Source organism: Hesperophylax consimilis, chromosome 23 (assembly GCF_061612785.1).
Source record: "Hesperophylax consimilis isolate HC1 chromosome 23, BYU_Hcon_1.0, whole genome shotgun sequence".
In the NCBI taxonomy this organism is placed as follows: Eukaryota; Metazoa; Arthropoda; class Insecta; order Trichoptera; family Limnephilidae; genus Hesperophylax; species Hesperophylax consimilis.
Window position 1 is genome coordinate 14,295,278 of NC_142858.1, and position 25,947 is coordinate 14,321,224.

Sequence of the window (25,947 nt, forward strand, 5' to 3'; positions counted from 1 at the left end):
CAAGCAACGTTTCAATTCTGAATGGTGGTCTTACGCCAGGGCAATACTGAGAGTATCTTCCAATTTATAACATACATAATATATTATTTATGTTGGTATATGCAAGAAAGCAAAAAAATAACTATTTTCATATGAAACAGATATTTTGTGATGTTACGTTATAATCTAGTATCCAATCTGTTAAATAAATTTAAAAAAGCAATGTGTATGTGTATTGTATATCTATAAAGAGACAATTGACCTAATAGCCAGGTAAAATTTAAAACATTCTTATGACGTAAAAATTGTGAGACGCAATACATCCTTCTATTTGTATACAGTGACAGTAACTTTAAATTTAGTAAATTTAAATGATTAACCACTTTATGGTAAATAAGAATCTAGAAAAAAACACTGATGTAGAATATTCGCAGTTCTTATTTTCCAAAGTTTAAAAAAGTATGTACGTTGATTTTGCTAATGTTTATTGTTCTTTAAGTAGTGGGAAAAAATAAGTTATAGGTAGTATGAAAAAACTGTTATTTTGATTGAATACGGCAAGGAGTTGTCGATCTTTATACATTTAAAATTACAAACTCTGTACTAACTGCATCAATAATAGATATGACACAAAGTTTGTGTCGTCACAAAGTCGTTCGGACAAAAAACGAGTTGGCAATAAATATTGTGGGTCGTTTTTGACCGTACAATTTTGTGTCGTGTGTTGATGCGGTTAGCTTAGCACAGAGGTGAATGTTTTATTTGTGGCACAGGGTTTGTAATTTTCGTGACGTTTCTGTAGAGGTCGATTAAAGTAACAAACGCCGGCGTATTTCGTTTAGTGTTTTAGTGATTATTTCACAGCATAGTTGGCTGAAAGTTTGACGTTTCCTTCTGTGGTCTGTAAATGTTCAGTAGAAGTGAGTCGTTCGCGAACGAGTCGGCTCAGTGAACCGGATCTTTTTGCGGATCCGTAAGATCCGGTTCCCAAATTAGCCGCTCACTCGTTCGCGGATCAGTAGTGACTCACTCGTTCGTGTGAGTCGGTTCACTCGTTCGCCAACGATGAGTCGGTTCACTCGTTCGCGAATGGTGAGCCGGTTCACTTGTTCGCGAACGATGAGCCGGTTCACTTGTTCGCGAACGATGAGCCGGTTCACTCGTTCGAGGACGGTGAGCCGGTTCACTCGATTTTTGTGAGGAAATTTTTGAAATGGAATTCCGTAGCTACTTTCCCCTCCCACGGATTTTACATATTTTGCGGGGAGTATGTATTGTAAATTTTTTTGTGGGGAATTAAGTTTCACAGAAATTCTGCAACAACCCCCCCCCCCATGGATTTCAAATATCTTGTGGGGAGTATGTATTTTTAATTTTTTGTTGGGAATTATGTTTCATAGAAATTCCGTAGCCATCCCCCCCCCCCCCCACGGAATTAAATATTTTGTGGGGAGTACGTAGTTTTGAAAACTTTTGTGGGGAATTATGTTTCTCAGAAAATCTCTAACAACCCCCCCCCCCCCCATGGATTTCGAATAATGAAAGGAGGAATCACGCTCACGCAGAATATTTGTGGGGAATATGTGGGCAGAATTAGAATTACTGCAACTGAAAAACGGCGACATTAGGCCAAGATCCGCTGGCAACACTGCCGGTGACCCGCTCAATTGAGCCGGTTCACTGAAGCGGATCTTTCAAGTGAACGGGAACTAGTGAACCGGCTCCCTAAACTGAGCCGCTTCGCCCATCTCTAAAATGTTGACAGCACGAACTGGGACCATTATCTGTTCGTACTTTGCACGTAGGTGAGATAGATACAAATCAACACATGTATACAACTGACATAACATCGACATAACCTTTACACACACCATAACACGCCTCACACTTTATCAACCTGCTGTAGAGATAAATGATATTGTGCACATTCTAGCCGGCGTGAAACGCAGAACGGCAAGACTCGCAGCTCGCAGCAGAACCAAGGAGGACTGTGCTGCAGCCATTTGTAATGTTCTCCGGTGCCGTTGGAAAACTGGACGAAATTGTCTGAAAATGGATGCTAAGTGAGTACATTTAATGTAACTGACACCCGGGAACTTTTCTGTTTGCATAATTTCAAAACAACTCCTTGTTTTCGATGAGTCTTCCGATTTTCCCTTCCATATCGGACGTTGCAATATTCTTGCATTTATTAGTAGATTATTGATCATCCATTATGTACCTTTTCAATGTAATTAAAACAAATCGTGTTGTGTGTCAAGTCATTTTAGCCAAATTTTGTGTGAGTATCTTTCAGTTCTTCAAAAAAAATTTGGGCTAGAGAAATATATTTTGAATATGCTTTACGATTGGTGGGTTATTGAATATTTCAAACATGAGTTAATGACTATACCGAGAGCTATAAAATATGGTAAAGTTTATTGTACTGTGAAATTGCGATACAACGAAAAATTTTCCATTCCTCTATTACAAATTTATTAAGCGATGCATTTCCCCCTGTCTGCCACCCTCTCGCCCACCACCCACCACCCACCATCCCTCCTAACTAACTAACTAACCCAGCAACCCCTTCCTGACCTATTGCATTTCCTATACGGATTTTATTATTGATCTGTTGCGAAGGAAACTTGTTTTTGTTTAAATTCTAAGATACAATTTTATTTTGCATTGATGTATTTTGTGAAATTTCAAACCCAGTTATTGCACCCTATGTGGGCCATATGGTAGATTTTTCTGCCCTTTGTCACATAACTGACAAAGGTCAAAAGGGACTGTTCAAAAATAGAAAGTTACAATAAATGGAATCACTCCCAGTTTTTTATCATCATTATTGACATTCCTATTTTCAGTGAAAATTGAGGAGCGTTCCCTTACCATTTGAAACATCTGTTGCATTCTCTTTCTTATGGCCTTTGCCATTTTCATCACTAATACTTTACAAAAAGGTTTTCTTCTAGGCTTTATTCCTTCATTTACAACATATGTTGACAGAATGTGTTTTTAGAACAGTCTTCCAGCTCTTTATGTTATACACATACTAACGCATATTAATTTGTTACCCTGAGCACAGTCCATTTATCACCCACAAGGTATAGCCCAATCAACTGAAAGGTATTCACAACCACTTAATCTTGTTCTGGCACCAAAGTTTATATTCTAATTAGGTCCACCTGACAGCTGATCTATGCATTCTGTATTAGAACCTCATTATTGACAACCAAAAACTCGTAATTTTGTTGAAAATGGGCTACATCATGTAACATGCTACATAACTGCATCTGCGGATAATTAAAGCTCTCATTTCTCTCAGAACATGAGCAAATTTGCATTTACATTATACTATGTTCATTCAATTAAGTATACCTGAATCAACAATTCGTTTAATTTAACCAGAACTTTTCTTTCACAATTCAGGCATATGTATGACGTCATCGTGGTGGGCTGCGGCGCCTCCGGCGTGGCCGCCTTGTCACGCCTCGCCGAGTGCAACCTTCAGGTGCTGGGCTTGGAGGCAGACTCCAGAATAGGCGGAAGGATTAACAGCGTGCAGTTCGGAGAGGGGCTGATTGACTTGGGAGCAGAGTGGTAATATGTGTATAATATTTGCGGCAACTGCACATGGGCGCCCCAGAAAAATTGCTTAAAGCAACTCCAAAGGCTGGGTCTACAATGAATGGAGGCCCCTGATATAGCCAATTATGGAGAAAGGCTGATGGATTTCAGAGGAAGGTGGTAATATAACTATAATCAAAGATAACATCTATTAGACCCTAGATTAGGTGGAAGGACTAACAGCATGCAGCTTGGAGAGGTACTCATCTACTTGGGTGCGGAGTGGTAATGCAAATACAAATAATCATAAATAACAATAGTAAATATCCAACTCCAGAACAGGTAGAAGGACTAACAATGTGCAGCTTGGAGAGGGCTGATTAGGGGCAGAGTGGTAATATTCCTAGTCCTGCCATAAATACTGTTAAATGAATTCAGAGATTTATAACATCAATTTTTTGGGTGTTCCGGAATCCTGTGTGGTATTGCTATAATGTGTGGGTGAATGTTCACACGAATGAACTTTCATTTTTATTCAATTCCGCATTCACACGGCACATGCAGAATGCTATAGAAATGGACATTCATCCGTCCTTTCCCACTATGATGCCGTCAAAAGAAGTCGTACATCTTGGTATACCTGCACGAATAAAATTACAAATTGTACTAAGAGAAATGAACTTTCATTCAAAGCACCAGTAACAAATGCCGATGGATCGCTTCACTAATGAATTCATTTGGCACTTTTCTTTCATTTTGTATTCAGACGTTTCACTTTGTGTGAAAGAGGCAAAATGAAAGACAGAAATGAGCAAAAAGTGAACCGTCTGACTCCTGCTTTAGCTTTGATGGGTGATAAATATAACCATATGGCTGTATCACACATCATCCAACCCTGAGAAAATGCTGGAGGACATTTTTATAATTTTTAAATCTTTGTATAGATATTGAAAATCTATAGGACAGACCCCAGCAGTAATAAAAGCAGTGAGTAACAGAATTCTCAGAAATCTATTCTGCAAACAAAAAAATCATGTCCAGGAGTATTTGTACCTAATGGGGCTTACTGAAGACACACTGGACACTTTCTTTATGGATCTTCAGAAAGACTATAGCTAAATCACCGGTAGGCAGATACAAAAAATAGCTAAATCCCATTTACTAATGAAAATATTTTTTAATATTTAAGAAAATTTTAATAAAAACAGACAGCTAGGCTTATACAGTGTTCGAGAAGTCGCTCGTCGTTCACATAGTTCTGATAAATCATATTCCAGCATCGATAATGGTTTGGTGGGGTGCCTCATATAAGAGGTTTACATACTAACCTACATTTTCATGCTATGAGGTAAAAATACATCTTTCTGTCATGCATTTTCTTTGTCAATGAGCAACATGATTCAATAAGCAAGAAGTGATTAAATTGCAAACATATCATAACTCCAGCACGGGTAAGCACCCAGTGAGGCTCACATTACCAAACAATATTTTATAAAAAAATACTTCTAATGTATCAATAAAAAAAATTCTTAAATTTCAAAGTAAATCATAGTACTCCAATTGAACCAGAATGGTAAATCATTCCATATGCGAGCCGACTTACCCAAAAAAGAGTCGAAGAAACAACTCATTGTCATGAAGCCAACGTCAACAAATTTGAACGGGTGTTTTGCTCTTGTCCAATGAGTTTTCGCATACGTGCGTAAATAATGCATGCAGGACTATTAAAACATATGACAAGACGTTATATTGTTTGTTTCATGTAACTAACTAACTAACCATCACGCCGTTTTCCGCAGGGGTAGGCAAAGAGCCGAAACAACTCGGTCTTGGCACACACTTCTTGCCTCATTCACATTTATAATAGTTTTATATTATTTAGTAATTAAATTAAACTCTGGAGAATCCGGAAAGTAAAAATCTATGAAACAACAACTATCTGTGTACAATATTCTGATAACAAAAACTTATTTTTACTAATCTCTAGTATTTTAAGGAAAGAAATATTTTTTTCTTTTTGGTTAAGTTAATTGCATCAAGATAAAGAGTTTAACTTAAGTTAGGTATCTTTTTTATCTATAAGTAGCTGGCGAAAGATGCCTAGTAATAATGATAATGCTTAGTAAATATTTTTTTGATATATCATCACAAGGGCATTTTACAAAGTTGTTAAAAATGTATACCAACTACCAAGGCTGTTTATTGTGAATACATTAAATTGACTCAAAAATCGATAATCAGCAAGGCTTTGTGGAAGGCACTCCCCTATAATTTTGTTTAATAAAGGGCCATTATGAAAAATAAAATGAGAATGCTTATCTGTTTTATTGATTATAATTTTTTCAGGTGCCATGGGGAGGACAACAATATTGTCTACTCTATTGTTCGTGACCACAAGGTGTTGAAGGAGCCCACTGGAGAACATGACATAACCTTTATTGATTCGTCGGGAGAGTTCTTGAGTCCGGAACTTTCAATGAAGTTTAGTGGAATATGGATGGAGGTAGCCAACGCTACTAATACCAAGATGGTTAACTCAAGACGCTCCCTCGGAGAGCATTTCACAGAGGAGTAAGTATATTTATACAGGATTCTTTCTGGCCAATGTCTACTAACCTTTATTATTTTACTTCAAGTTTATTCCTGGCAAGATTCTTATTTTGCTTTCCCTGTCCTTTCTGAAAAGATGTTCATAAACTATTTATTGCCATTTGATACCTGTGGAGGGTTACAATTTAGTTTTTCCCGGAGCACTTTATTGTACATTACAATATCAGTTTGTTGTGATTGCATTATTTTATCAACCTTCTCCAATCCCTGTGCGCATCCTTTACTTACTGGATTTTTACATTTTATGTAACAATAATTACAACACATGTAATTTTCGTAATAAGTAAAAGGCACCCTCATTTGCATAGTTGTAAGAGCGCTTACTCTATACCGAATGTTTCTATGTACATAATTAATAGTACTAAGTGTGTCATAGAAATAAGTTGTTAGTAGTTAGTAAAGGTTAGTTAGGTTATACTAGATATAAAAATATATTTTTTTATAACTGAATAAAAATTTGATTTCCAGCATGCAAAAGCGTATTGACATGTCAAAATATACATTTTCTGGGTATCTATTTTTACACTGCGGAACTTTCTCTGTTTTGTTCTAACTTAGTAACGGAGAATAGATAAATAAGTTTGGGAAATCTTTATCAAGCAATGATAAGAATGAATTGCTTATAATCGGTTTTGTAATTTATGAATATAATTAAAATATATATGGCTGTCATAATTAATGTAATACAATTTGTGTGCGATATGTTTTTTTTCTTTTTCATATTTCTTGTCAAATGTCTGTGTAATTTGCATAACAATTCAAATTTCAACATGAATTTAAAAACAAATTTCTTCTTACATATTTTATTATGCAGTTTGGCTATGAACAAATCATTTTCATTCACCAGACCATGAACAAACAAGTCGGTATACTATTTCAACAACAACAAAAAAAATTAAATTTATAAATGATATCTGATTTCGCACATCGATTGGGTGCCTAAAGGTGTGACAGTTCCATGCATTTAAAGACTTCAATGAAATCTGATTTTTCACATCGATTGGGTGCCTAAAGGTGTGACAGTTGTTAGAAGAGTTCAAAGCGTTGATTTTTTTTTGATATGTGTATTTGCACATTGATTGGGTACTTGACCCTTTGGGGACGTTAAATATTCTACACGGTTTGTTAGGTCGTAATATTTTTCCTCAACCTAAAACCTTAAATTAATACATATTTACTTTAAGCATTTGCTGTAAAATCTTTTTGTTCATCGTGTAAGCCACTAAGCTTTTGGGGCGACACATTATTATTTTTTGAAAATAAATGGACGGCGCACATATGACGGATGCACTATCTACATACAAGGTGTCCGGGAGTAAAGTGCACTATCTTCGGGAGGTGATTCTACATGATAGTAATAGTTTCTATAGTTTCTAAAAAGCCTATCTTTTTTTACTACTACCCTGTAGAATCACCGCCTGAAAATAATGCACTTTACCCCCGGACACCTGTATATTAAAATAGAATGTTTTTTTCTGCGATTAATATGTATGTATGTGGTATCCTTCGGATATTGTTTCTACCAAGTTGTCATATAGTTGCAATACAATCTTGAAGGTAAATGGCTAATTTAGTAGTTAAGTACAGTCTGGTTAATAACTCTCTCACGGGGGAGCAACAGAATCAAGTAATATTAGGAAAATAAGTTTTTTCGAAAAAATGTATCATTAAAATTGAGTAATTTGCATTTCTGACGATTTTGCACACGTCGTATAGTCATAATTAAGGTAGAATTTACTCCCGATTTCTCATAAAATGATAAAAAACCGATATTCCTCATCGTTCGATGAATATAATGGTCCATACTCAAAAAATTTGGCAATTTATGTAAATTTTAGTGAGACGTAAGTATGAAATTATATACTTAGGTACATGAGACTTATAGTCATCTCTAGAGCCTCGGCGTCTAAAAAAGAAACTATTCTGCAGCTTATCAAGACTTGAGCGGCCGACTGACTGATATACTGGGCCATAGTATGCCAGGATAGGACGCCGGCGAATTAGCTTCCTATCCTGTCTTGAATTACTAGCCTCATCTGGCTCGGGCATTTGTTTTATGTATATAAGTAGGTACAGTGATGTTATGTAAGTACATATTGTTACAAAATATATTTATATTCGCAATCTCACCAATGAAGAAACTGGTTCTTGTACTTGGTGAGCGAGTTACACTAATTATAAGGAAAATAGAATAACATTATGCAATAGGTAAGTATATATATATATAATACAGGGTGGCCACAGACCTGGAAAACCGGGAAAACCGGGAATTATCAGGGAATTTTACCGAACCGGGAATTATCAGGGAAATGTCAGGGAATTTTAAAATATTTTTAAAATATCAGGGAATTCCAAAAATAAAACGAAATTCGTTATTTACGATTTGTGAAGTCCCAAAGTTGTGTTTTATTACTTTTAACCTCGTTAATTCGAAATCCACGGGACATCAAAAATCAAATTTCGAATTAACGAATTCCCACTTAATTCGAATTTTTATGAAAAAAACGCCGAAAATCGATTTTCTCGGCCGCCCCTTCAAATCCGGGTGGTATTTTAGTTTTAAATTCGTATTAATACCAATTATTTCTTTATTTTCGCGGCCGATAACCGTAGCGGCGGGCCCTTTAAATTCAGATATTCGCAATAAATTCGTAAAAATGCTATATTTTTACGCGTAAATCGAGATTTCACTGCCGATTTCGGTCGCGGCCTACCCTTTAAATTGAGATATTCGTAAAAATACGATATATTTCCGCGTAAATCGAGATTTCGCGGTAATTTTCCGTCGCAGCCGGCCCATTATTTCCAATATCTGAATTTAAATTCGTAAAAATACGATATATTTCCGCGTTAAACGAGAATTCGCGGCCGTATTCCGTCGCGGCCGGCTCTTAAAATTCAGATTCGAAAAAAATTCGCAAAAATACGGTATATTTCCGTGTAAATCGAGAATGCGTGGCCGATTTCCGTCGCGGCCGACCCTTTAAATTAAGATATTTAATGTAAATTCGTAAAAATATGAAATATTTCCGCGTAAATCGAATTTTATCGGCAGTTTTTCGTCGCGGCCGGCCTTTTAAGTTCAGATATTTGAAGTAAATTCGTAAAAATATGTCATATTTCGGCATGAATCGAAATTTTTCGGCCGATTTCCGTCGCGCCGTATTTTTTAACTCGGATATTCGAATTAAAGTTAGTAAAAATACGATATATTTCCGCGTCCGATTTCCATCGCGGCGGGCCCTTTAAAATTCAGATATTCGAAATAAATTCGTAAAAATACGATATATTTACGCGTAAATCGAGATTTCGCGGCCGATTTCCGTCGCAGCGGGCCATTGAAATTCAAATATTCGAAATAAATTCGTAAATATACGATACATTTACGCGTAAATTGAAATTTCGCGGCCGAGTTTCGTCGCGGCCGACCCTTTAAATACAGATATTTGGTGTAAACTCGTAAAACTCCGACATATATCTGCGTAAAATGTATTTTCTCGGCCCTTCAAACTCGGATATTCGAAATAAATTTGAAAAAATACAACATTCCAGTGTAAATCGATTCAGATTTTCAAAATAATAATACTAATTAGGACGATGTATAAACCACGTAAAAATACATTTTTCGGCGTTTTACCGCCACGGCTGACTTTTAGATTCAGATTTTCGCAAAAATCAATTTTTTTCGAATTTCACCAACAAATTTTCGTGCGCGGACAAAAATAAATTACGAATTAACGATTTCGAATTAAAAAAAAAATTTTATGAAAAAATATTTCCGCGGAAATTTTTTTGGCGAAAATTTCGAATTACGCGTTTTTTCGAATTATCGGGGTTCTACTGTACTTACTTTTGTTTATTTGTCTATTTTTGTCTGGTCTTTTCATTTGTACACAAATTGTCTTCAGGTGAAATATCATAAATTTGTAATAAGTGTATTTTGTTTTGAATAGATCATTGTGGTGCAAGGAAATAATAAATGCTTTAGATGACGGAATTCCCTATATTTATGTATCTGTTCTAATTATCTGGCGTAGATGAAAATCGTGTTTCAAAAATAAAATTTTGAACGATATGTCCTTATACCAAATAAAACATATCAGGGAAAAATATAGAAACTGCCCTGGAAAACCTGGAATTATCAGGGAATTTTGAAATCCGTTTTTTGTGGCCACCCTGATAATAGGAACAATTGAAACTTCTGGTTTATCTATATATGTAGCTGTACATATCTAGAATTCTGTTACATACTAATTATTGAGTAATTATGAACATCTAAATACAGTGGAGATGAGTATAGACCAATTATACTCAACCTTTTTCTTCTGCGGGCCACATTCATATGTTTGTAAAGCTACGCGGGCCGCAACACTATACTGGTCAGTGTTGCCAACGGATCTTGGCCTAATGTCGCCGTTTTTCAAACATTAAGTAGCCTAATGTAGCCGAATTTCAGTTGCAGTAATTCTGCCCACATATTCCCCACAAATATTCTATGTGAGCTTGATTCCCCCTTTTATTATTCGAAATCCATGGGGGGGGGGTTGTTAGAGAATTTCTGTAAAACATAATTACCAACAAAAAAAAACAACAACACTTGGCAACACTGATACTGGTATGATAAAAAATATCATGAAACCCACCACCCCCGTTTTTTTGGCAACACTGCGAATGTGACGCATTTAACTTTGGAGCTGTCAAAAATGTATGTGTTGCCACGAGCAAAATTATTTGCGCGCATATTTATTTTGTCTGTCATATCTTTGTTTTTTTGGAGATAGATCTAGCGTGTGCAGTAGCAACACTCTACACCAGATCTGATGTTGACACGACAACGACTATCCTCTTCGGTTTCAATGTCTGTACGTCAAAGTCGCAATTAATCCCAAATTAACGTGATATAGAATGCCAGATTTTGTAAACCATGTTCCTGATATTAAATGTATTGAGGGCCGCACAAAATAGCATGGCGGGCCGCATGCGCCCCGCGCAATTATTTAGTTAATTATTTCTGTAAGTGTAACTTCAGTTTTAGTTTAAGTTTGTTGATATCCTTTAATTTCTTTATTTCAATCGGAAGGTTGTTGAAATACTTTATTCCTAAATATGTATAGTTATTTTGCATTTTTTTCTTCTTTTTCTTTCGTATGGTGGGCGGGTCAGAGGGGGACATCTAGGTCTGCTAGCCAGTCTAGGGCCTCAGGCGTCGCCAAGTGGACCTCATCAATCCCGCCGGGGAATGAATGGAGCGGGCATTCGTTGACCACATGTTCGGTGGCTGCACCGCACCACATTCACACTGACCACACCACATTGCCGACTCTTTAAGGCCCCATCTGTGCATCATGGGGGCACAGGGGCTATGAGAGCACCTTAACCTATTGATGGCGGGCCAGGTTTTGCGAGGCAATGAGAACCCAGGCTGTCTCTCGGCGGGGTCCTGTATGAGATGGGCATTTCCCACGTTGGCCGTTTGCCACTCAAGTTTCCACCTATCTTCTGGGGTGAGAGGTAATCGGAGGAGCCTCTCTCCTTCCGCCCAGAAGGGCTTTCGGGACTTCAAGCGGCATACCGGGTGGGAGACGACATCTTTGTGCAAAGGTATTGCGCATTTTTACTGCGCCTTCTTGTATTCCTTCAGTGTTGCAATTTCTCGCCTGATGTTTGGCGGGGTTATGTTTGCAAGTGCGGGGAGCCAAGGGAGAGGAGTAGATTTTAAAGTCCTGCTGATTGTTCGCATTGTGGCAATAAGCCGAACGTCTACCATGGAAGTGTAGGCTCTTCTAGCCCATACTGGAGCACAGTATTCAGCCGTTGAGAAAACCAGAGCAACGGATGCTGTTCTGAGCGTGTTGGCGTCACATCCCCAGCTAGTTCCAGCTAGCTTATTAACTAAGTTAAGCCTTGTCCTAGTTTTTTACCCACTGTTTCCATGTGTTGCCGGTAGTTCAAGCTCCTGTCCAAAGTAACTCCAAGATAGCGGGGGTGGGGGTCATGGTAAATATTTTTTCCATCAAACTGAACACAAAGTTTGGCATTCGCTTGTGAATTGCTAAGATGGAAAGCTGTCGCAACTATTTTCGACCCATTTGGCTTTAGTTGCCAATTGAGGAAATATTCTTCCATAGCCTTTAGGTCAGAATTGAGGATATCTTCTGCTGCTTTAAGGGTTTTGGCTTGAGCTGTGTCCGCGATGTCATCTGCGTAAGCAAATTTTCTGCCTTCAGTGTGAGGGAGGTCTCGAGTGTAGATGTTAAAAAGCGATGGGGCCAGCACTGAGCCCTGGGCAAGGCCATTATTGAGGGGTATTTTTTTGCTTTTTCGCCCTCCTAGAAAAACCCTGAAGGTACGGCCAGTTAGCAGTTGCTCAATGAGTCGTACTGTGTTGCCATCCTTTATGGTGTCGTAGAGTTTAACAAGGTGGCCTTTGTGCCACACCGTGTCGTAGGCTGCAAAGAGATCATTGAACGCTGCCGAAGTCTTAAGCCATTTCTGGAAACCAGATTCAATGTGTGTTGTTAGTGCTAATACCTGATCGCAGCAGTTACGGCCTGGTCTGAAGCCAGCTTGCTCTTGTGGGACCACTATCTCCAGAATTTGAGTAAGTCTGCGGAGCACAACTCCCTCTAGAAGTTTGTTCATGGTACTTAAAAGCGATATTGGCCGGTAGCTGATCGGATCCTCTGGTGGCTTATTGGGTTTGAGGATCGCAATAACTTTAGTCTTTCTCCAGGTATTTGGTATTTCTCCAGTTTTTTGTTTTGTATTACATTTTGATATTGTATTGATATCTTTTTGATAGGTGGGTTTCAAAGTTTTTGATTATATTATCTTTATAAATTTGAATAATTGCATCTTTCTTGAAGATATCCTCTGCTCGAGGCACCCCGATATCTGCAAATAGCGTTTCTGTTAGATATGTGAAAGGTTTCTTGAGGATTAGCTTCTGGACCATTTTGATCGGGGTTAGAATCTTATTGTATGACCCCCCCATTCAATAATTCCATATTGAATTAACGACTGGATTAGTGCGTAGTATACTCTTTTTAGGTTACTTCGTTTTTAAATATTTGTTATGAATACACACTTTCATATACGCTTAACCAATTCACAGATATGTCTCCTCCACTTCATATGTTGTTCTATTATCACTCCGAGTTATTTAATTTCTGATACTGAGTTCAGTATTGAACAGCCTTGGATACACGTGTTTTATTACATTTGTTATTGTGAATAATTATTTTAGTGTTAGGGAGTGTTTTTAGTTTGTTAATTGAGAAATGTATATAGTATGTCTTGTTAGTGTTCAATGAGAGAAGATTTGTATCAAACCATTGTTTTAATGTGTTCATGCTATTATTTGCTTGTTCGTTTACTACATTCGAGTCGATCCCATTCACTATTATAGCTGTGTCGTCGGCATATGATATTATGTTTGCGTTAAGTGGAAAATATCGTTGACATAAATTATAAATAGTAGGGGGCCTAGGACTGTGCCTTGCGGTATCCCGAAATTACTTGTTAGTGGTAGACTAATTGAATTGTTTATCTTGACTACTTGGTATCGTTCAAATAAATAACTTTTTATTCATTTTAGAGCTTTATCGTTTATCCCAACACAATTCAATTTTATAATAAGTTTATCATGAGAAATACTATCGAAAACTTTTTTAAGATCTATGAAGATTCCGAGGCATTTCAAAGATTTGTCTAATGTGTCCTGAATTATGTTTGATAATTTGGCAATTGCATCTTGGGTGCTTCTATTTTTCATAAATCCATATTGGTTGCCGTGAATTGCGTTATTTTTTGTTAATAAATTCAGTCTAATCTTTTTTGATAATTTTTTCAAAGATTTTCGTAATGTTTGAGATCAGCGATATTGGATGATAATTGGTCACTTCTTCTGGGTTTATTTACTGTTTATGAATTGGAGTGATGATGGTAAGTTTTTAGATTTTCACGGCCAAAAGCATTTTTGTTGTTTGTTTTTGGGGTGTTATGCCGTGTTGCGCTAACTCCTTCTTTAGCCGAGCTAACTCCTTCTTTAGCACAGCGTTGCAGTGTCCATCATCAGGGTAGATCCGAAGATGTGGTGATCACATCTTCGGATCTACCCTGATGATGGACACTGCAACGCTGTCCGAAACGTCGGCTAAAGAAGGAGTTAGCGCAACACGGCATAACACCCCAAAAACAAACAACAAAAATGGAGTGATGATGGTTTGTTTATATATAGTTGGGAATATTCCGCTTTGAAGACTAATGTTAATTAAATGTGTTAAGGGTTTTGAGATATGTTTTTTGATAGTTTTTAGTGTTTTGACAGTAATTTCATCGAAACCTGGTGCTGATCTTCCCTTCATGCTTGAAATGATTTGCTCGATTTCCTGGGCTGAAGTAAGGTGAAACATGTCAATTTTGTTTAATATATTAATGTTAAGGTTCTGTTCGTTATTGGACGGTACTTTTTGAATTTGATTTGCAAGGTTTTTGCCTACATTTGCAAAGAAGTTGTTGAATATGTTAACTGGATTTTCTTTGCATCGTATTTTGATATTTTTATGCGTGATGCTATGTATTTAATTTTTTTATGTTTTTTTCTTGTCATGTATAACATGCCAGACTTTTTTTGCATCATTCTCCGTCGCTTCTAATTTTCGCAAACAAAATTAAAACAGTATTTTTTCCTGTGACAATATCGACAACAACACTACCTAGATTTCTTTTTCATTAATTTTCTGTGAATTTTTTAAATTACTTTTCATGACATTCCTAACGCAGCGTGAACATGGGGCGCATTATACAAACCTTTTTTTTTTATTTGCACATTATTTTGCAATTTGTTCACCAAACAACACCTTATCTTGCGTTTCATTCATATTCGTCTCCTAATGTTATATTTATTATTACCTAATAAAATAACATGACTTTCTTTGTGGAAAAGCTAATTTAAAATGCAACATATCTTCAACTTACACTATCTTATGTTACATACAGACAATCAAAGTGTCTTCCATACAATCCTCCATCTGTATAACCTCCTAAAAATATGTACTACATTACAACAAAACGTGACTCCATTTTACTACATAACAAGGGTTTTATATTTTGTTCTGTGGACATTACCACTTGTATTTGAAGAAGTCATTGTATCATTTTTAGATAAGGAAAAGGTTGGAATATTTTCCATATTTGATGTTTTAGCCCGATTTCTTCCAGGTATTGGCAGCTCATCAATACAAAGTACTCCGATGTAGACAAGGGCTTGGCTGCCGACCTTTTGGAGTGGTTCCAGAAGTATGAAAACTCCATAAATGCTTCTGACACTTGGTTTGAGGCCTCCGGCAGAGGGCACTTGGAATATTGGGAATGTGAAGGGAACAGCCAGCTGCACTGGCAAGGGAAGGGATACAAAACCCTCCTTGATATTATGCTGGTGAGCAAACATAAATAATATAATCTATAGTTATTTCTCTTCGATATTAATTGCAATCCAGGAACGTATAAACATTCACAAATTTAATATTCAGTACATTTTTATTGCAGGGGAGGTATCCTGATCCAGAAAAGGAACTCCCAGTTGAAATTCTATTTGAGAAGACTGTTTCGAAAATAGACTGGAGTACTGGTTATTTCGGATACGAAAAAGCAGAGGATTATGTCAAAGTCACATGCAAAGATGGCACAGAATACCACACGAAATTCGTTATTGTCACAGTTTCTATTGGGGTTCTTCAAGAAAAGTAAGCTTTGCATTCATTTACCACCTATAAAATATTATTGTTCAATATTCCCATACTTATTCCCAATTCTTCATCATTCTAGCTATGTGACTATGTTCTATCCTGCACTCCCGAATAATAAGGTCAATTCCATTCTCGGACTTACACTTGGAACAGTGGATAAGATTTTCGTGATGTTCGAGAAACCGTGGTGGGATGAGACCTTAAAGTGGGTAGGATTTGTGTGGAAAGGAGACGACAGATCCATATTCGTTGGCGGTGATGCATGGCTGCTGGAGATATTTGGCATCAATACTAGCGAGCACAACCCCAACATTCTGTGCGGGTGGCTTTCGGGCTCTGCCGCTCGTCACATGGAAACTCTCGACATCGAAACAGTTCAAGATGGTTTTCATCGTCTGCTTTGCCATTTCCTGGGAAAGCAATATACGATTCCCAAGCCTGCAAAAATTAAAAGGTTTGTTTCCTTTTAATAAAAAGCTTTTTCAATTTTAATATACAATGCATGAGTGGTCTCCAAACTTATTCGCGGCATCCTTACTAAATCCAGATTTTTCCCTCCCTTTTATCAGTTTTAAAATAACAAATGGTTTTTTGTTGCTGTGTGAGAAAGGTTCCTCAAGGCACCGCAGCGCACACTTTGGGAACCACTGCTATACATTATTTAACTCGGTTGGATTCACTACAAGTTTGTTTATTTGCAGATCTGCGTGGTTCAGCAACCCCCACACCCGTGGGTCTTATACATTCCGCAGCATGCTGAGCGAGGAAATGCAGGCGAGGGCCCAGCAGCTGGCCTGCCCCGTGTTCAATGTGTCGGGCGCTCCTGTATTGTGCTTTGGGGGAGAGGCCACTTCCACTCACTACTTCTCCACAGTCCACGGGGCTGTTGAGGCCGGATACCGAGAGGCCAACCGCCTCATCAAGTACATCAAGAACACTGAGTAAGTTCAATTCAAATAATACGTTATTGTCGTAGCTTACGATTTTTTTTAACCACTTTCCACATACATATGTAATTTTATTTATTTATTTAGTTGTATTAATTCTTCCAGTATTAAACTCAGCATAATAACTTAATAATATTTCTTAATAATTATTGTTCCATAAAAGCCATAGTATGCCGTAGATGGTGCTATTGCAATTTTGTGTAAAAATGCGAGTGCTCATTTATTTATTGAACGCCCGTAGGGCTTTTACAGACATAATATCATTTGATCATTAGATACAATAAATCTATCAGAGTCTTAATTCTGCTTGGTTTATAATGGTTTACATTTCACCAAAACAGTTCTATTTGAAGTCATAAATTGTATTAAAGCGAACTTATATTGGAATATTGTTGAACTAAATATATCTACAACATCGGAGTATGTTTCCCAAATTTTGGATTCGTCTCATAGGCGCGTAATACTGCGAAATTGTAGAAGAATCGCTACAATAGTATGGTAGGTACTGTCTTGTAACTGTTCTGCCAGGAACATGGAACGAAATTAAATGTAGCAACTCAGGGGTATTCAATAACGAATTAATAATTTTAAACAAACACATTAAATTGCAAATAATTCTTCGTTCGGATAATTTTAATAAATTTAATGAATAAAGAAGGTAGCCGTAATCTAGGCTTTCTCTAGGAATACCTATACTAAAATTTACATAGATCAAGAATTTATTTTGGATTCTTTCAATGGTGTGTGAATGAACTTCGTAATTTGGATACCAAACTGTGGAATTATACTCGATATGACTTCTTACTAGTGACATACGATGTGCAGATAGTGTAGATATTGTGAAAATCATTAGATAATCTTAAAAGGCTTTTTTGCCCGCATATTCCAAGTTGGTAGGTATACCTAGATTGTTATTTTTCATTGATTTTGCATAGTTTCAAAAATACTTTATATTATTGATTTTTCAACATTTGTAATAACAGCATTATAGCATATTTTTGACAAGATTTTACAAACTTATCTAATAATTTTAAATTCATTGTAATTTGACACAGAAAACTCTCTTCTTTATATTTCTTGTGCAAATCCTTTTTAAGAGCAATTAATTTAACTAAATCTGTAGTGGGATAAAATTAGAAATAATTTCATCCAGCAAAGCAAAAAATGATTCCACATTTTGAATAATATGACCATTGATTGAGCAGAATTTGTCCCATCAGAACCTACCAAATTGCGTGCCATATTCATGCCATGTGTTTACTATCTTATCTTATTTTTATGTGATTTTGTTTTGGAAAAAAGGCATGCATCTGACATTAATGGGAGTTGTATTTTCACCATTTCATTTTTTGCCATCATTATCAGCGTCTGCAACAACAAAAAGGAGAAAAATACACACCTAGTTGAACTAAAGCTCCCTATATTTAGATTTAGACAATCTATCAACGATATAACCTATTGCTTTCTTTGTTTGCTTTTGATGGTGTTTAGTTATTCATGAGCTGTCTTCTAAAATTGAAGTAATAATATTAGTCATTACATATTTAGTCTTATGAAGAAACCATTGCTTTTAAAACATTTAGAGTACGAGGGTGGTCTGAAAAGTTACCGACCTAACAATAAAAAGTTTTTTTATTTATGTTTCTACATAGTCTCCTTGTAACTCTACACACTTCTCCCAGCGATGCTCCCATCTCTCTAACCCATCCAAATAGTACTCGGCGTTTTTCTCTGCAAAATAATTGTTCACAAAGGTGATTGCCTCCTCATTTGACTAAAATCTCTCTCCTCCGAGCACAGTTTTGAGATTAGGGAACAAAAAGAAGTCGCTTGGGGCTAGATCTGGTGAGTAAGGCGGATGGTCAGGCAGTTCAAACCGTAATTTGTGGATTTTTGCCATGGCAACCGCTGAGGTGTGAGACTGCGCATTGTCTTGGTGAAACAGGATTTTCTTTTTCTGCAAATGTGGCCGTTTTTCAATTTCTGCCTTCAGCTTGTCATGTAATGATTCATAGTATGTTCCTGTAATAGTTTTTCCTTTTTGAAGATAATCAATTAAGATAACTCCATGACTATCCCAAAAACAGTCGACATCACTTTCCCAGCCGAGAAAACAGTTTTTTGCTTTTTTGGAGCCAGTTCCCCCTTTGCAGTCCACTGTTTTGAGTGTATTTTTGTTTCGGGCATATAATGGTGTATCCAAGTTTCATCTACAGTAATTAACCGGCGCCAAAAATTGGATTTATTGCTCCTAAACAGCGCCAACAGAGTGCTGGAAATGTTCATTCGAACACGTTTTTGGTCTAACGTGAGCAAACGCGAATCCAACGCGCGGACAGCTCTCTTATGTCTAAATCTTGATTTAATATGTGATAGACACATTCTTTGGACATTTTCATAACCTCTGCTATCTCTCTCACTTTAATTCGGCGGTCGTCTACCACTATTTGGTGAAGTTTAGCAATGTTATCGTCAGTAGTTGCAGTTTTTGGACGTCTCGAACGTTCATCGTCTCCCAAGCTCTTACGGCCACGTTTAAATTCAGCTGCCTAAAATTTCACTGTGGTAAATGATGGTGCAGAGTTCCCATACACAGAGTCCAACTCATCTTTGATATTGCCTTTCAAAAACAAAAATTTAATAACAGCTCGATACTCAATATTTTCCATTTTCACAAAAACTTATACATCGACTCACTCAAACGACTGTCAACTAAAAACTGCGCATCCAAAATGGCCGAAACTTTGGTGAGTAACTGTCTAAAGAAGCACAACTACATTCACTAGCTTTTATTGACGAGTACCACCATCTTTGCGTTGAGGTCAGAAACTTATCAGACCATCCTCGTATTTATATTAAATAACAGTGTAAACAAAGTTATTTATTTAATTTAAAATATTTATTACTTTTTTTTATAATGGCCTCTGATAACTAGAGACTGTTGATTAGTCCTGGTTTCTTCTGGTATTAACATAAAAAGGGTTCAGTTTCTGCTGGTAAAAGCAAACCAAGCATGTTGTCAAATTTAAGAAGAACACACATCTCTGTAAAATTAGGTTTTCGTTTCAACTAAAAACTACTCTGCGTAGAATTGTGTGATAGTACATCCATAAAATAAAAAAGATTTACTTAAGCAGCAACATGACCTATCATTTTTTTACCAAACTGAGATTGGTCATGTCAGTTATACCCTTTGGCAAGTAGTATTCCGAACCACAAGTATTCTATTAGGTTAACTATTTGTCTGTGTATCAGAAACACAGACGGACAGACCCATGAAAAATGAAACCCGCCATAAGTTTTCGAGCAGGAACAGATTTTCTAATTAATGATTATTTAACAGAGATAAATATTATGAATATTAGAAACTGCAAAATTTTTCACACATTGTTAGAATATAATTATATTTTTAAAATGAGTTGGCCATCCCATTTTCCAGATTCAAATCCAATCCTATGTGGATGGTATACATAAATGCTTAAAATATTAGAAAACAGAGTCCTGTAAATAGGTTGCTATCCACAACCCTACCATTTTTTGACCCTTTTGAATATCTTTCGTTTTAATATCATTTGCCTCTCATTATTTAAAATTTATTTTATTTTCGCATACAGGTTTGTTCAGTCCCAATTGTAGTTGGAAGGAATCACAAAATCATTGGAACGTCTCTCTACAAAGCGCAAAAGCACTGTTCGCAACACAATATCCAGTTTGATATTGAAATTCCTTATTGTCATAGCTTTTTACAATTTAGATACATATTGATTTATATTATTGACTTTTTATTGCATGATTATGTATATAATAATTATTTCTAATAAACTTTTGACATAATTTAAAATTTGTCAAATAATTATCAACCTGTTTTATTTATGCAATTTTCATAAAATTGTTTTGTTTATTGTGTGGTTATGTGTATACTATTTATTATTTCGAATAAAGTTTTGACATGATGCAAACCTTGTCAAATAATTTCCAAACGGTTTTATTTATGCAATTTTTATTAAATTGTTACAGCAAAGAATACGCCTCTATATCTGCAGAAAGAATAGTTCTTAATACCACTCGAAACCAGGTAGTCATAATAGGTGCCGGCATCGCGGGTTTAGCAGCCGCCCGTGCTTGCATGAAGCGTGGCATCAATGACATTCTCATTCTGGAGGCTAAAGGTAGAATCGGTGGACGCATCCAGTCAGTGGAGATAATGGATGGCTTTGTTGAGTTTGGGGCTCAATGGCTTCACGGAGACAACAATGAGTTATACGATCTGGCCAACCAACACCAACTACTCTCCAAAACTCCGTCATTCGAAGGGGAGGGTAAGTTTCTACGCAACGACGGTTACACCTACAATGAAGAATTCTTAAAGAAAGTAGACGAGGTAGTTACAAACATTCTCAGAGAGTGTGAGGAGTTTACTAAGTTAGAAGATGATTGTAACTTTTCCGTTGGTAAGTATCTCAATACTGAGTTTGAGAAATACATCAGTATGAACCTATTGTACGATGACGAGATTCCGAGATGGAGGGAGGTATTTGCATGGCACGTGAGGTTCCATGAAATAGACAACTCTTGCGCCGCCCTGGAAATGTTGTCAGCTAAGGCTTGGGGATCATACGACTTCAATGGTGGAAATTCTCAGAACCACATCAGTTTTGTGAATGGATATTCATCCGTGTTGGATAAAATGGTTGAGCAACTCCCTAAAGGCTGCATCAAGCTCAACACTCCTGTAAGTCAGATTCTCTGGAATAATGCCAAGAACACAGAACACTACATCGAAATTTATCTTGAGAATAATGCGTGCTACCAAGCTAAGCACATCATTGTCACCGTCCCACTCGGTGTACTGAAAACATCATCTATCAGCATGTTTGTACCGCAGCTCCCTCGTAAACATCTGGAAACAATTCAGAGTCTGGGCTTTTCTGCCATTGGTAAAATATATGTTCAGTTTGAAAAAAAATGGTGGGGAGATGAAAAAGGGTTTCAGTTCGTCTGGAACTCGAACTGGACCGATAACGATGACAATATTTTCCGAAAAGAGGTACGTTATTCTAAATGCTTTACCTTTTTTAGAAACTTAACATAACTTTTACACATTATGATCTATGTAAATTCCTAATATTCAGAAAACGCTACCTACTATATTTTATTGTTTACACATTATGATTTATGTAAATTCATAATATTCAGAAAATGCTATCTACTATATTTTATTGTTTACACATTACGATTTATGTAAATTCATAATATGCAGAACACGCTATGTACTATATTTTTTGTTCCCACTATGAATGGGTTAGATATTTGGTTGAAGTTGCCACCAGGCAATAAACTCACCAATATTAATAGCTACGTGTTTGTATTAAAGTGTTAATAAAATTAAAAAATACTTCATATTGCTAAAAGTCTCACAGTATGTAAATATCTCAATCTGTGGCACATATTTTGTTGAATTATATATTATGCACATTAATGATACTAGAAATATTATTAAGCCTAAAACAGTTCATGCTTAATTTTTATTTTTCCTTTAGTAACTTTTTTTTTTTTTTCTCTAATAGTAGTAATTCTTTTTCTTAATGTTTTGTTTTAAATCTCAATTTTCTAGGGCGCTGAATGGCTGATGAACATTTCTGGCTTTGACGTTTTGACAGTAGGTCCTCCTAACACTTTGGTTGGTTGGGTAAACACCGAAGGAACTTACTTGCTGGAGTACATGGCTCTCGAGAAAGTCAAAAGGGATGTTGTTTTTGCTCTGAAGCAATTTACCCAAAAGGAGAGCCTTCCTGCAGTCATCAGCATCCACAAGTATTATGCTTTTATTAAAAATTTTGTACATATTACTCAATACCATAATTTTTTTTTGCTTACAAAATTTTTGTTTCCCTATTATATTTATCACTGATAAAAGTTGTGATAACATTAACAATAACAATTAATTTGATTTTAAATCATTGGAAACTTGTATTCCTTTATCTCTTTAATTCCGTTGCCTAATAAATTGTAGTCACCGATCAATATATAATGCTAAGACAATCGAAATTTCAGAACCAGTTGGGGAAGTGATCCCTACACAAAGGGGTGTTATTGCAACATCACCATGGCCTGTGACAAAATTGGAGTTGGACCGGCCACATTGGCACAACCCATCCTGAACGCCAACAAAGTTCCCGCGCTGCTATTTGCAGGAGAGGCTTGTCACGGCAGCTTCTTCTCTACAACACACGGAGCTTATCTCTCCGGAGCTGAGCAGGCCAATGTTTTGTGCGACTACCTCTTAGCCATGGATACTGATGAAGAGGAAAAGCCAGAAACACCCAAACGGGAATCATCCAGGACAGTACCGTCAAAAGTAGGAACTTCCAAGTCAGGGTCATTCTCATTCAAACCAGGATCAGCTAAACAGGGCTCAGCTAATCAAGGATCTTCTAAACAGGGATTAGCTAAACCTGGGTCATCCCGACAAGACCCATCCAAACCTTCAACTAGCCAACATTAATATGTCTGCGATAGATCGCATGTGGGTGTAATGTATTGATGATAATATGTGTGCTTAAAATTTTTATTTGCACTGATTTTAAAGTATCACCAAAAACCCAATTCAAAAGACAATGATCTTTGTAGAAATCTTCTCTTTGAAAGATTCTATGTTGATTTTGAAAAATTGACTCATTAGTATTATGTATCACCAATTCTGCTTGATATGAGTCAATGTTGTATGTAGCAATAAATTGCAAGGTTTTTTAATATAATTGTCATGTTCGATTTAAGTAATGCTGGAATTATTTGAACCCAGTGTTGACCAGGCAGCCAGTGATCGCATAGGTCTCTAAGTCACATATTGTTGATTATCGTTAACCCTGTTAAATTAACTACAAAATACCTTTCAGTATCATTTATTGTACTCAACAATACCTATGTAATTACCCCTATAATATTTAAAAAGTGCTACTCCTCTTTACTAGAGAATTGTGCCATAAAATTTATCTCTCCTTCGACTGATCCCAATAGCGCTGTCCTAGCCAATTCTAATTAAGGATATCCATATTTTCTTGATAAATTTAGTTGAAAACATATTTGATATGTATCTAAACTTAATATTTACTACACTTTTGTGTACTTAATTAAGCATAAAAATGGTCACAAAGTGGCAGTGTCAAATGACACATTTTACTGTGGCAAGGTTATTTCGGGTTTGATCTTGTCATATCTAGGTCTTTATGTTAAATTTGTTTGTTGTGTAATAGTTTATGGAATGGATCGTCAGAAGTGGGAAGGTATTCCCAGCAAGCTAAAACACAAATGTGTTAGATGGCCATCAGAAGCGAGTTATTTAGTAAGTATGTATTATCTTAAGTTCTTCTGGTTCGAGATGTTTCGAACCATTGTAAATTAAGAATCTAAAGACATTAATGATTGATGTTTTCAGTGGTGTTGCTCCTTGACTACTGGCAGGCTGTATTTTCGGGTGTTGATTACCTGTAATGTATGAAGGACAATGCCCTCAGATCAGATTGCTACTAATAATTAGAAATTATACAAAGGAAACAATTTCTTATGGCAGAACAAACGACCATGAAATAAGAAATTTCAGAAAAAAAAATTTTTTTTAAGAAATCTAGGCACGAAGGAAGCTTTTACGAAGTGCATGCCACTGGATGTTACATACCCAAATTATTTTACGTGTCTGTGCGTAATGTATGTTTCTGATGTTATACTATTGTATATGTTGATATAAGAGAAACAAAGTGACAGTGTCAAATGAAACAAGATTAGTTTAGGTTTAATCGGTCACTAACCTGGATTTGTATCCTGCGTGATTTTGTCGACTAATATAATGTGTAGTCTTATTCTATGTATCTCTGGTAATTTTAAGTGTAAGGGTAAGTGGCACAAGGTGGTAAAACAATCCACCCCTGTAAAATATTTCCATTGTATGTGACATTTTGAAACTCAAAATATTTTTCTCAACTTTCATTTTCTTATGAGCTACTCAACCGTCTGTGGTTTTTAGACTATTAAAATGGTATTATTATAAGGAGATGGATGTTAAATGTTGTACCTAAATACTTACATTAAAATTTGAAAAATATCAATATAATATTTTAAACTTAGCTGAAAGTTAAGTGTTGTGTTTCAATGATATCATTGTTGTAGAACCCCTGTCAAAACGGGATATAAGCAAAGTAGGTTTAAGACAGTTTTATTTGCAATAAATATTGCATGTCTAAAGTTTTGTTCAACAGTGTCACTGTTTTCTTTTCAAGGTAATGCGAATCTCTTATTTTATTGGTACATCTTAAACTTAAATATTTTAAAACATTATTTGATAATGTGGGCCTCACTGGGTGCTATACCTGTGCTGAGGCCCGGGCCCGGGAATTAAATAATGTACATACTTTGTTGCTGCTTAAAACAGAAATATTGTGTGTAATAATAAATAATATATGTCAATTTTCTTCTTTTTTATCATAAGTTTTCTCACTTTCATTGACTACGAGACAAGACATTGCCAACAGTAAAAAACAGTAAATTTTTATGTAGTATTAAACTACGCATGTGGTTATAAAAACCTGGATATTTATAATATGTATTAAACATTACTTTATTTTTCTTTAAAACCATAATAATATGATTTTCAAAGATATATTTTATTGATTTTTCTAGAGATGTTCTATTAGCGAGCCTTAAGTTTATGTCCATTAGGGTGGACCTCGATGTCTGAGAAATTTGCAAATTTTGTCCAATTACGCAGGTCCAGTAGGTAAAGTAAATTTCTGAAATGATAAATATCGAATTCCAAATGAGGAGTGCTGTAATTACAGTTTAAGAAGAATGTAATGGTGAAAGTGATCTTAGATCGCTTGGGAGTAGTTGTGGTGTATTTTATTTATTAAAAAAATTACTGTTCACTTATATGACAGAATATCTATGACCAAAGGTTGGCAAATGCGCTTTATTTATACCAAAATGAAACTATTTACTATTCTAGATGTCTAAATACTCACTTGATGTATTGTACCCTTGTTTAATAAAAACTCCCACCACCAAGAATTGTATTTTCATTTCCTCTTTTCTACCGCAGTGAATTTTTTGTTTAAGAG

At 36.1% G+C, this 25,947-nt stretch overlaps 1 protein-coding gene across 4 annotated transcripts; it reads left to right on the forward strand.

The window, feature by feature from the left end:
* Positions 1-321: 321 nt before the first annotated feature.
* On the forward strand, positions 322-25,882 carry LOC149412352 (uncharacterized). 4 transcript variants are annotated; one of them, XM_089646128.1, is made up of 11 exons: positions 322-438; positions 1,913-2,042; positions 3,373-3,564; positions 5,878-6,102; positions 15,349-15,580; positions 15,691-15,887; positions 15,970-16,344; positions 16,592-16,831; positions 20,855-21,884; positions 22,452-22,651; positions 22,892-25,882. In XM_089646128.1, the coding sequence occupies exons 2-11, from the start codon at positions 2,032-2,034 to the stop codon at positions 23,340-23,342; spliced, it is 3,153 nt and encodes a 1,050-aa protein (XP_089502254.1). In that variant the 5' UTR covers positions 322-438; positions 1,913-2,031; the 3' UTR covers positions 23,343-25,882. The 4 variants fall into 4 exon arrangements, with proteins under 4 accessions (XP_089502254.1, XP_089502258.1, XP_089502255.1 ...); XM_089646132.1 differs by lacking the exon at positions 322-438 and adding an exon at positions 1,763-1,784; XM_089646129.1 differs by lacking the exon at positions 322-438 and having other exon boundaries at positions 1,818-2,042; positions 15,364-15,580.
* Positions 25,883-25,947: the final 65 nt, after the last annotated feature.

Coding starts and splice junctions, on each gene's coding strand:
- LOC149412352 (XM_089646128.1), top strand. Junction 6,103..15,348: donor GGAGAGCATTTCACAGAGGA/GTAAGTATATTT, acceptor TTGATGTTTTAG/CCCGATTTCTTCCAGGTATT. Junction 21,885..22,451: donor ACAATATTTTCCGAAAAGAG/GTACGTTATTCT, acceptor TCAATTTTCTAG/GGCGCTGAATGGCTGATGAA.